The following is a 13198-nucleotide window of genomic DNA, read 5'->3' as shown; positions in this document are numbered from 1 at the left end:
TGAAATTCAATTTCATTTTGTCGATCCCTAATTTATTGCAGGAGATGAATGTGCTGTTAGAGTGTTTACAACGCCTCTCACTGCCTGTGGGTAATAAAATTACCCTGGTTATTGCAATTCATTTCTGCATTTCTGTGGTCAGGAAAGCTTGATAGTTTTACTTTCCTGAATTAGGTTGAAAATCCTGATGCTATTTGTTTTGGCTGCCCTGTTTTTTCTATCTAAAGTCCTAAATTTACTTTCATACTATCAAAGAGCAGTGGGACAGTTGACAGCTGATGGCTCTATTTCTGAACAGCTGTGTGCTCTGCTGTGTTCAGGATATGTAGGCTATGTTCATACCTTTGTGTGTACTGTTAATAAATATTTGAGATTTCTAGAAAACTCATCAGTAAACCCATACATTCCCATATGAATTTCTGCAAAATCAGCCTGAGGAAATGAGCAGTGTGTATAACCAGTTGCTGAATTTACAGAACATTTTTGGAAAAGCTGTGTTTGCTTTAGCAGTTCCTTTTGTCTATTTAACTTGTTGGGTTAAAAGGCCCATGTTTTCAGCAAACAATCCCAAGGCATTTTTCTCCCCAAGCAGAGCTTTCAAGGGCAGTTCTACAGAAAGTTTCCTTTGATATCTTCATGTGCTTTTCCTTCTGTGTTCTTGTTCTTTACAATGTTTGAGAAAGACTGGGAAGCACATCTGCCTTAGACTGTGGCAAGACTGTCGTGTTTTAGGATGAGCATCTAGTGGGGCACAATACCTCTGAAGAGAAGCCTCTCTAATTTTATTTTTTTGCTTCCATTTCAAAACTGATTTCTGTGAAGATGAAGATCAGTATCTTAATCAGGAGACAGTTTTCCCCAATAATCAGATATTAGAAAAACTTCTAGCCGAGACCTCAGGTAATCCATCCAGACCATGCCATGTGAATGTAATGGATAAGCCCTGGGATATACGGTCCTGTGCTGGCCTGGCTCTTCTGGGAGAAGACCCCAAGTCCATAAGCGAAGAGGGTGTAAAGCATGTTCTGCTGTGACTTGTAGCTAGGCAGTATATCCCGAGGCAAACCATATGTTCATTGGTTATAGGCATGGCAGAAAAAAAAAAAAAAGTGATTTAATAATGAACAGTAAAGCATGCAGTAAATTGTATCCAGTTAGAATTTCTGGGGAAGGGGAGGAAGTTGCTTTCCTACTCATCTTTGTATCTCTATGAGATACTCAGTCATTGGCTTAAAACTGAGGAGCATATTGGGCTTCTTTTACTTTAGCCTGCTTGTTACCTGTTACATACTTTTTCATATCTCATCTAAGTTAAGTTTGGAAATGAGCTATTAATAAAGGAGTTCTTTAAATTTTCATTTTCAAAAAATGTATGCTTTATGCCGTAAAATTCGCAGTATTTCCAAAGACAGCAGTAAAATATGCTGTCTTTCCATAGCAGGTTTTGTTATCTTTTAAGCAGTACTTCAGGACACAGCTCAGGTAAGGTTATCCATCTACAGGCTGAATGAAAATAATTTAATTTCCTAAGGAGAAGGCTATTGAACTCTCCTTGGCTTCATGGCCATATTAGGGAAATTCAATCTGTGTTAGAAAATAGCCTGTGGCAAACTGATTTTTGGTCCCAAAGTGCCATGGTGTTGAAAAATATGTGAATTTCTTCTAAGCCAAAGGTCAGTTTAGTTCAGGATCCCACCTGCAGCCGTGAGCTGGTCTGGACGCATAGAGAATAAGCATCAGAAGAAGCAAATGTAGTAATGTTTCCCTCTGTGCGCTGTTCAAGTGATTCAGTGCTTAGAAGTTTCCTTTGCCATAGGCTTTGTATTTAACTGACCTTGGCGAATTTTTCTTCTGTGGCTCTCTTAAGTCCACGGATTAATTTGTTTCTGACACAAAGGTTTGAAACAACGAATATATATTGAAAGAATGAACATTGATAAACCTCAGAGCTAATATGCCTCTGTAAATAGGTATATTTTAGGATAATTTTTAACATTCACTCATTGTGTATGTTACATGGTATGCATACCATATGCATGCTCAAATATTCGACTGTATGTACAATGCGTATGTATGTATTTGTATAATATTGTCTATCTCCTTAAGCACACAAGACACATAGGGATGTCTCATGAGACTCCCACCTGGAGTACCGTGCTCAGACCACAGCACAAGAAGGACATGGACCTGTTGGAGTAGGTCCAGAGCAGGGCCACAAGGATGATCAAAGGGCTGGAGCACCTCTCCTGTGAAGACAGGCTGAGGGAGTTGGGGTTGTTCAGCCTGGAGAAGAGAAGGCTCCAGGGAAACCTTACAGCGGCCTGCCAGTACCTAAAGGGGGCTACAGGAAAGCTGGGGAGGGACTCTTTGTCAGGGGGTGCGGTGATAGGACAAGGGGGAATGGCTTTAAACTAAAGGAGGGGAGGTTTAGATTCAATATTAGGAATAAATTCTTCACTCAGAGGGTGGTGAGGCCCTGGCACAGGCTGCCCAGAGAAGCTGTGGATGCCCCATCCCTGGAGGTGTTCAAGGCCAGGCTGGATGGGGCTTTGGGCAACCTGGTGTGGTGGGAGGTGTCCCTGCCCATGGCCGGGGGTTGGAACTGGGTGGGCTTTAAGGTCCCTTCCAACCCAAACCATTCTGTGGCTCTATGATTCTATGATTCATTTGTAAACTTCTTCTACACTTTGTACACTTACACATTTGTACACATCAGTACACTTCCTTGACAGAAGGGAGCTAACTGAAGGCAGAACATGGATTATTCAGTTGGAAAATCCCAACTGGCAATTGGACACTATAATTAAAGCATTGAAATCTGAACTAGCAAACAGGTTTGCAGCTCTCCACATGCCATCACCATTTCAGTCTCCGAGAGCAATCGTGAGTGCCTTGAATTTTCCAGAAGAGAAAACAAAATGTTCTGGAGACGTGTTTGAGTCATTGCCATGTTGGTGAGCAACACCTACCCAGCTCATCCATGCTGCTCTTGGATAGAGTCATCAGATGCCTGTTTGTCTGGGGAGGTGCAAAAGGTTATAGAAAAATGTAATTGTGTCTTTTTCAGATCCAGCCAGTTTGCATCCCTGCTGCCCAGGATGCCCCTCTCATTTTTCTTCATTATGGTGCTCATCACACTGATGTTTCAGTTCTTATCTGCCATAATAAACCTATTATTTTAGGAGTTTGAGCAGTTCATAGCGAAGGTTCGAGAAAGTAATTGGTGAAATGTCTAGACATACTGGCCTGTGCAAGTGTTAAGAAAATAAAGAAATGCTTAACTTTTCCAGCATATAAATTAAGGTTTATGTACATAGTCTACACTGTCTGACTAGTTGATAGTTTATGGACTTGATAAAATAGTGTTGCCTATTAAATACAGGATCCTAAGATAACAATATTTGGACTAGTGAAGTTTTGGCGTTATTTCCCCCAACTTTACTTGTCACCTTCACTTTGATCAGCATCAAGTGTTCAAGGCCAGGTTGGATGGGGTTTTGGAGGTGTCCCTGCCCATGGCAGGGGGCTTGGAACTGGATGGTCCCTAAGGTCCTTTCCAATCCAAACCATTCTATGATTGTATAAAATTTGACAAGTCACTAAGATTCTCACCCTGCTTGCATATTACCCTGCATTTCTTGGCAAGTTAATAACAAAAATACCCATAAACTTAAGTATCTGTTTTAGCTTCAGACCATCGCTTACATTTTCAGTACTGTCCAATAGAAGTTATGATACAGATTGGCAAAAATGGTAGAATTTAAATTAAATTTTGGAGCTATGGTAGGATTAAATAGCAGTATCACAGCCTTCTGAGGAAGGAATAATTTGGATATACAAATGCAAATATGCATTTTTGAAGTGAAAGATGTTGGCTTTAAATTACATTTGATTATAAATTTGTTTGCCTTGCTTTGTTTATATTAAATAAACTAATAATTTTCTGTCTTTTTTCATGTATTCTTGACTAAAAAAGGCAAAGATTACAGTCATTTAAGCAAATTCTTAGCTAGCATAAATTTGCAGAGCTCCTTTGATTGCAGTGGAATTGCACTAGATTGAGTCTACTACCTGCATATCAAGAAAGCAATGCATGCTCTGGGATATTACTCAGATAGAGACATTTGGCTTAGCCACATCTTTAAGCATCCAAGCAGAACTACTGTTCAAAAAATAATAATATATATATATATATATCACAAAAGACTCAGTTTAAGACAGAACATTGTGCCACTTTTGAATAACAAAGCATATAGACTCAATAGAACCTACAAGCTGCTGCTCCTCTTTAAGGTTTGCTGGCTTTATTATTAATAAAGATAGTTTTTTATAAAAATGATTATAAAGCATTCATCATACTATTGAATTCATAACTATTCCTGACTTTATGTCATCTTCGTTCAGCGTATATATAAACATACATGTGCATGCCTCCACAGACACACATATCTGCAGTTAATTCTAAGACATGATGATCGAGTTATCATTTAGTAATAAGTTAAATTTCCTCGTTTGCTCACTGGGAACATCATGCTTCACTCATTTCAAATGCAAAGTTAACTCATATAGATTTTAATCTTTCAGTGAACTTTTTCTTTTTTTCACCTTGCATTTGCAGTGCACTAAAAGCATTTTGGCAAGCGTCAGTGCTAAGTGTTGTTTAAATGTCTTGAGCACATGTCTGAGCCCTAATAACTGCTGATTCGTTTCCAAGATGATGCATTGGCTGAAAATTGGGTAGGCTGATGTACTGGTGAAAGTGTCAGGATTTCTTAGTGTTGGTCCTGTTCTTGTTTCTGTATTGCTATGGCTGTACCTAAGCTGTGAGCAGGCCTGCCTTCTTGCTCACACCACTTCTTCAGTTCTCCCATGTAGGTTATAAGGCAGTGGGGTGAAGGACAATGGAATTTATTCTCCATCTACAGGCTGAGTTTCCTTTTTGAGGGAAAGTTTGCAGAAAAGGATGATAGTCCTATCTAGTGTACAGTGGAAGTACACTAGTATACAGTGTACTGTACACTAGTACTAGTCCTAGTGTACACATTCCGTACACTAGTGTACAGAAGGAAGCTGAAAGGATGTTCTGCAGTCAGTGTTAGCTGGGAATTGTCGTGTCCTGCAAGCCAAAGGGACATATTCTGCAGGGCGAGCTTATTCACCTTCCATCATTTCTGAACTCCGTAACAGGAGAACAGTAACAGTTCATTTATTTAAGATGGAAGAAGTGCTCCAGTATCAAAAGTAAGAGGTTTTGTAGAAAAGCAAATTATATAAGAACATAGTTATCTCCGGGCTGAAACACCAGATCAAGCAATGTTTTGGAGTTTGACAAAATGGCTCTGTTATATGGCCTGAGGAGCAGATGTGCCAGGATGCACAGAGAGTTTTAAGTCAGAAATTCAAAGAGAAGTAACAAATTCTGGGAGTGGAATCACAAAGCCTTGCTTGTGAGATATTGATTTTATTGTAAATAAATTTTCTGTCCTGTCCAGTTTTTCTCTTAACTTTCATGGCTGTTCTTAAATAATCATCACAGTTATAAATATCTCCTGGTCCTATCAGGACCACAGTGTTTCCCTGGAAATTTGAGGGGAACCATCTGAGAGGTGTGGTATGGTTTCTGAAGTTTGTTAGTGGTTTTGCTATTTTGTGATAAATGCCTGCTATATTTCCCAGCTGGCTTAGGACAGTTGACCAGATGGTGTGTCTAGAAGAGCTATGGCACAGATTGAAGATGGGGAAAAAAAGAAACGGTCATTTTTCATCATTGTCCCCTTGTGATTTTATATCATAACCTGCAGTGCAGCCTAACTTCATTTCTTTGGGCCTGTTTTTCTCTGTGAGTTATTTTCTTTAGATAATGTCTTCATATCATAACAGAGTATGACGATTTAATCTAGTTAGAGAAGAACTGAAGTTGGGATATATTCCCTTGTGCAAAACCAAGTTTCTCTCAGTTGCCCCTGGATTTGTAAAAGAAAGTTGTAAGTCCTGCTAAATATTACTTTTATTATGAATTTGTGGCATGGACTAATGAATACAGAAGGGACACAGCAATATTCTCATAAAACTCACGAAGGAACTGGTGTGGTAAAGCTATGGGTAGTCTTAGACAGAATTCCCTGAAATACCGTTATATAATCTGAAAGGACCAAATTCTTACCTGTATCAATACATGACCATAATTAAATAAGTATTAACAAATAGCTATTATTTTATGTATATGCGTATATGGCTTTAAACACCAGTTGTGTAGAAGGATCTACGAGTGACTTCAAGAACATCTGTGGAGCAGTCCAGAGACTGCAATGGGGCCACCAAGAGCATCAGATGGGAGAGTCCTCCAGAGTACAGGAACCGAAACTAGAGACCCCTCAGCAAATGACCAGTTTGTTGTAACAACCTAATGAATCTTCCTGTAACTGATAGTTGTATGTAGAGCTGTCTTTAATGCATATGTAAGAGTACAGCAGAAGGAATGAGTTGTGCTAGCACCATTCTTCAGGATCAGGTTTGCAGAACTGCTTGTGGTGGTATCCTGTGTTGTAGAGCTCTGTATTTGCGCTGCCTGGCACTCATCAAAGACAACTGCATTTTAGTATTCAATCCAAGGTTTTGTTGTTTCTGTTTAATTGGCCTGGTTACCTGTCCTGTAGGTCTGACTGCTAAGTCTGGGTACTAAATCTGTTAAGATCTGCTGATTTTAAAATATATGCACTTTTGTTGTGCCATATGTTCATACACCTCTTTTAGAAGTGAATTCTGTTCTGCAGGCGCTCTGACCATTATGGCAGTCCAAAAGGCTCTAGACTGGAAAAAAAAAAAAAAAAGAAAAATCCCAAACCTACAATGGCAACAGCGATTCTGTGAGACTGTTTTAGTTCTACCAGTGAAAGACAAGTACTGTAAATTCTGACAGTTAGTGATGCTCAGTGTCAGATGTTAGCTCTTGGTCTTCAAAACAAATGTGGAATCCTTTGCCTGAAGGAGATGATAAGGACAGAGAGCTTCTATGATTTACAGCGTTGCCTGGGCATTCAGTAGTATTTGGGGGGGGGGGGGGGGGGGGGGGAGTGGAGTGGGGTGGGCTGGTTGTTAACTAATATTCAACATACTGAGTACCCTAAATATTTCTTAGCTAAAAGGAAGCTAGGTGTAGTTCATAGTGGCATATTAAGGAGGAAAAAAGTGGAAGATGGTATAAAAATGACCATATTCCTTACTGTGGTTAGGTCGTGCTTGATAAATGTCCCTAGTGACCGTGCATGGGACAAAGAAGATTATTTCACATTTGAATTCTTTCATTTATCAAATTATTGAGGCTAAGCTTCTTTTATAACTAAGAACTTCTTCCTTGTATCTTTGCATTCTCTCTAGACATGGGGGATCTTGTGTGAATGACACCAATTTGTCATCCATTCTGTCATGTCTGTTAAAACTCATGCAGTGAGTAGAAGTCTCCCATATGGTGTAACTGTTTTGAATACTTACAATTGCTCAATGCAGGAAATACCAGTTGTTTCACTTTTTCAGCCTTTTGCCAGCACCTTGTTCTTCCATGTAATAATATTACAGAGATTGTTGTCGTGATCCACTCTGGTGTCTTTGACCTCCCCCTTGGATGTCACTTCTGTGGTCTGGTAGGTCTCATTAGGAGCCTGAAATATTGGAGGCAGGGTGGACTTTCCTTTCCATTACTTCAAGTAATGTTTCACATTTTTTTCACAATGTGTTACTCCCCTTTCTGACCAAAACAGACGAAGTGATTCCTCTAGGCAGAAGGTGACAATGTATGAGGAGCAGTACCTGTAGAAGCCTTCTGGGACTAGAGGCGTTACGTAGATATAAGATGTTGTTGAAACTCTTTTCTGAAGAATTCAGGGTCATCATGGATAGGTGTTTAGATGATTATCAAGTCTGATTAAATAAGTAAGTCCTATAGGTAATCCATGGAGTATTTATCTTCCTATCTTCCTTGGTAGTCTTACAGAGGAGGAATTCTTGAGAACTCCTTTGTCTGCTGGCATTGTCTCCAAAAACATATTTACCTCTAGGAAAATTTGGTCCCTTTACTCTTGTCAGAATCTATCACAAAATAGACAAACAATTCATTTCCATATCCAAAGAAATGTTTTGTAGGAGGGAAAACTCAAGTCTAACCTTTAAATCTTTACTGAAAAAAACAAACAAACAAACAAAAAAAAAACTAAGTTGTATTCATAGAACAGTATGCATTACTTTTCTTGAGGGAACTTTGGAAGCACTTAATTTTCTTTACTTGGTATAAATCTCACAAGAGGTTAATCATTTGTGAAGATGCATTGCTTTAAAAGAAAAGATATCTTGATCATCCTCATGTAAAAGGGTACTTTATTTTAAAGACTCAATTTGAGCATGGAACAAATTGATGAAATTGTGGTACAAAACCTTTAATGCATTAGAATGATTACATTTGGAAATCATTATGTATACAAGTAGTTATTACAGAAATAACCTTCTTTGTCAAGTATTCTTGGCATGGAAGTAATCAGCATCCTATCCCATTAGTTGTTTGAGAACTCTGAAATCTTTAATGAGTTTTTTTACAGAAGGATTTCAGTCAAATGCAAATGATTCATTGAAGCACTTAATCATAAGACAAATAGTGATTCTTCAGTAAGGTGTTTTATTCAGTGTGATAAATGTAGCATGTTAAGTGTAGATACACAGCTAACTGTTTTTCAGTTACTTTTCTCACAGCTATTTTCTTTTAAGATTTATTGTTAGTCAGAAAGTCATAATGGCTGTGCTGCAAAAGAAAAGGCTTGACAGATGTCAAGAAATCTGTGTCTGATATGGCTTCAAATAGATTTTTTCCTTTTGAGTGTTTGAAAAATGAATTTGTTTCTTCTGGTCGATAGAGACATATATTTTTCAACGGGTATTGACAATCAAATATCATCCTCTTTTCACAGGTCTGATTACAACAACGTCAAGAAAATTGGATCGGGAACAGCAAGCAGAGCATTTTTTGGAGGTAAGATTAAGTGGAAAATATATGTTAAAAGGTTAACTGATTTTTGTAGTTTAAAATAACTTCTTCCTATGCCGGGAGAGTGGAATTCTCCCTTCTCTCAATGTTTGACAGACACCCACAAAGACGTGTGCCTGATGATAAGGAAGAAATAATACATCTTGCAATTCACAAGCACAGGAAAAAAATGAACAAATATGAACAACATTTGTTTTCCACCTCAAATCTGCTTCACTTACCTCTTTTATTGTAGCTTTTACATTTTATTTTTAACAGAACAGTAGAATAGTCCAGAGGAAAATACTTTTTCTTAAATTTCTGGCATCACCCCAACCCTGGCAAGATTTGCATAGGCAGTACTTCATACACCCTGCGTAGTCTGGAATTTGTGTACCAAACTGTTTCCAGACCCTGAAGTTAAAAGTTTAAAATTTGAATCTCAAGTCTAAGATTCAGAATGTTTTTTTGGATGAAAGCCAACTTTGACCTTGCTCATTTTCACTGCATCATCAGAATCAATGAATGATTTCTTAATTTTGTTTATTGGCAATACCAATGACAATTTTCGAGTAAAAAAAAAAATTTTCTCTAAGTATCAACTATGTTCTAGGTCTAATCTTAAGAGAAAGTTTCTCTTTATAAATAGCTCATGTGTTGGATATAGAGTGATATATTTGTATGCTACTGGTATTACTACATGTGTTTCCTTCAGCATTGCTGTACACCATAGTGTATTTTTTTTTCTTTGGGTAGAAGGTCCATGGCTTTTTTTTTAATCAATTTGTGAAATAAGAAATTTGTTATTCATATTGGTGCAAATGAAATAAAACTATATTGTCTCAAATAATCAATCATTCCTACTATATATTTTAGGAAATACTCTTCAAATCCATACAGGTTAAAAAACGTCCAGACAAAATAGTTCCCAATGCGATCACTGTTTGGCAGTAAAATGCAGTAAAATGTACGTTTATCTATTCTATGGTTACTTTAGTTTGTTATAAATCCAAGATTATTTTTGCCTAATGGAGAACACAGAAGTGAAGGGTTAATTTACTACTGTACATTGCTTTTTTTTTCCTTGATAATACACTGTAGATTCCCACACATTCCAGGCCATAAATAAATGGAAGGGAATAAAAGGATTTTGCCCTTTTTAGGATTTATTACATTGGAAACTGTTAAGTAATCATGTGTTCAAATAACTGCAAGCTTTCCAGTTTATACTGTTAGAGAAGATCGTAAACTGAATGAAATTAGCATTGATTTTGAAATATATCTATTGATGAGAATCTTAGGTCTATAAGTCTCTTTTGCATTCATGTGCTTCCCAAAGAGCTCTGTGAAACATGCCAAAATCACACTTGCCAGAGGATTCCCATAGCGATGTGGAAGTGTTAGTATTAATAGCAAAAAAATAAAAAGTAATCACATAAGAACTAAGCTGTAGTCGACAATACAATACAGGTAAATGTTTTTTTTCCTCTGTTTTTTGTCTCATCTGAAAAAAAAATAATGGTGTATAAGATTCTGAAGACTGAAGACACACCAGAAGGAAAGTAAAGTCATAGGTTGCTCCCACACTTCTGAATGGGGAGCAGTAGAATGAAATGGGGCAGGCTGTAGAGCAGAGAAACTCCTGAACGTGGAGGTTTCCGACAGTCTCCTGGAGAAGCAGGGACGGGACCACATTTTTGTAAAGCCAAACTGGGAATGCTGTGTGAGAAAGGGAACCAGGCAGTGGTGGAGACACAACCTCGATGGCCAAATGGATCTTTTGAGCTGCTAATGAAACGTTGACCATTGCTATTTCTTGGAAGTTGAGTTCCCTGGGATCAGAGCAAACTCGCTGCTGGAGATTCAGAGCTGGGCTGGCAGAGGTGTGCACATTTTTGTGGCAGTCTCAAAACACATTTTATAAAATGCCTGGCTCTGGCTCTGTGTAATTAACCCCCTGGGTAGGCTTTAATTGCCAAGACAACCAGTCTCCCAGTAGTACAGTAATTCCCTTTCAGCTTCATTTCATACCCTCCTTCCAGTAGTCTGTCTGCTCTAAAAGACAGCAAACGTGGTTCCCTTTGAAAAGCTCTGATAGGGCTTGACCTGACAGCCCCTGCTCCCTTATGCCCAGTGCATGTGCAAAGCATTGACAGACCTTTTCTGGATACGACTTGCTAATTATTTTTAATAAGCCTTTTTTTTTTTTTCCCACTTGAATTTGACAGGGATGCTATACTATACTGGCCAGTATTTACTGAGCAGATTCCGTTAGTGACAGCATTTCCACTTCATTGCAGAAGTTATTTGGAAAATGAGGTCAAATAACATGGGAGATGTTAGCACTTATAATTCTGTGTAGTGCCATTGCTCATCTCCAGGTGATGGCATAGGGGTGACTCTTCTGGAGTTGTCTGTCCCTGTCCATGTTGGAGAAAGCATGAATTTCCAGCAAGGGCTGTATGTGTATTTTTGGCTGCCAAGGCTGGAAACGTGAATCTAAGTGACTGCACTTGTAGTTACAAGAAATCCGTAGCAAAGCAAGTTCTGAGCCCAGATCATCCGTCCATCACTTCTTCCTTCCTCCTTGAATTCCTTTCCCTGAACACATCTCTGTGTGACTTTTCTAATGGTACCCCAGGCTGCTGTCACAGGGCTGTGCTGCGAGGCTTGCACTTACCAACGAGTGTCTCAAAGTGAACGCGAAAGCGTGTCTAGACCCTGGGTTAAAAGGTACATCAGGAAGTCAGAACCAGACTCCTTTTTATAATAATTGGGGCTTTTTTGCTTGTTTTGGTGATGTTGTTTGTAGGGTTTGTATTTTTGTTTTGTGTGTTTGGGGAGGAGGAAAAAAAAAACATATTCCTTCTCCCAGATCTTTCACTGATTGTGGCATTGCCCGTGCTACTTTTTTTTTCAGGTCCCAAGTTGAGGGCTTAATTTTTTGAGACATTTATAATGTCCTGGAAGGCTGTGGGTTTTATTCAGCACTTGGTATCAGGTAGCATTTTTCTGCCTAGGTTGAAATTGGATGTCACTGGATTTTACACAGGATGATCTCTTGCTTTAGTGGATTCTTACTAATGGAATGCTTCTGCCTGAAATGGGAGGAAAATGACCACCTGATTACATTACATTCCCACATGAAGCAAACTGAACGCATTAGAAATATTTCACAGACTTTTTTAAAGAGTCTGCAGTTGGGATGAAATATTTAAATACTCATCTGAAACAAGAAAGGCAATTCTAATAGCTACCTGCTTGCTTTGCAAGGAAATGAAAATAACAATGTATTTCCAAGAGAGGTGCAATTGCATTTTTCAGGTAATCTGTCTTTATTTTGCTTCAGTAATTGGACAGATCAGTTCTATGGCTATAAGTTTCCTATCTTTTCTTACTCACTTTCACTTTTTTCTTCTTCTGGGTATGTGTTCTCCTCTAACCATTTCTGTTTTAACACTTAACTCTATCTTCTCTTGGATTACACCAATTTAGTAAAAATAAGAAGCTGAAAGCAGAGAATGCTAGAGGATTTTGAGCTATAGAAAAACACAGAAAACAGTCTGCCAGTTTTTTCTTCCCACATTTTTTTTTTTTTTTTGTAGATGCCTCCTAATCCTGGTCTGACAGCTTTACCTATATTGATTTTGCTATGTGATTATATGCAAACAGCTGCTGGAGTGATGGAGGTCCAGTAATAAGTGTAAAGAGTAAAACCATTTCATGCAGGATCTGCAGCCTTGTATTATGTCAGCTGATTTTGAGATGTCCAGAGTATGAAAAATTCCTCATCTGCTTTCCAGCGTACATGTGCAGCTTGATAGGGAGAGGATTGTTTAATCCAGGCTACAGCTCATTGACTTGCTCATTCAGCCTGGAAAGTAGATCTGAGTGCATGCTTTCGCAGTCTGAGTGGTTTCTGAATGCACTATTGGAGATGCTACTTTACTTGAGCATCTAACAAGGAAAGCCTCTGCACAACATACCCACTGCTGGAGAGTTCGGCTTGCTGGGAACTGTTGGGGTGTAAGACCTGTATTTAGCAAAAGAATGAGCCAAAAGTGCTACGGGCTGCAGTGTGCAGCTGTAGCAAGTCTTTGAAGTGCTGTAACTTTATGATTGGAGGGATAAATTATCTGTAGTGAGATATGACCTCTTCATCCTCTCGATAAGGGAATATAATAGATT

The 13198-nt window shown here is 38.5% G+C and overlaps 1 protein-coding gene across 11 annotated transcripts in view; it reads left to right on the top strand.

The window, feature by feature from the left end:
- FAT3 (FAT atypical cadherin 3) overlaps window positions 1–13198 on the top strand; it is a 420625-nt gene that overhangs the window by 274681 nt on the left and 132746 nt on the right. For all 11 annotated transcript variants that reach the window (XM_066989896.1, XM_066989902.1, XM_066989899.1 and 8 more), the window contains one exon: window positions 8955–9016. In XM_066989896.1, coding sequence (XP_066845997.1) covers window positions 8955–9016 — 62 coding nt within the window. The remainder of the gene's footprint in view (window positions 1–8954; window positions 9017–13198) is intronic.

This window comes from Anser cygnoides, chromosome 1 (assembly GCF_040182565.1).
Source record: "Anser cygnoides isolate HZ-2024a breed goose chromosome 1, Taihu_goose_T2T_genome, whole genome shotgun sequence".
NCBI lineage: Eukaryota > Metazoa > Chordata > Aves > Anseriformes > Anatidae > Anser > Anser cygnoides.
This window is presented reverse-complemented; position numbering and strand designations above follow the sequence as displayed.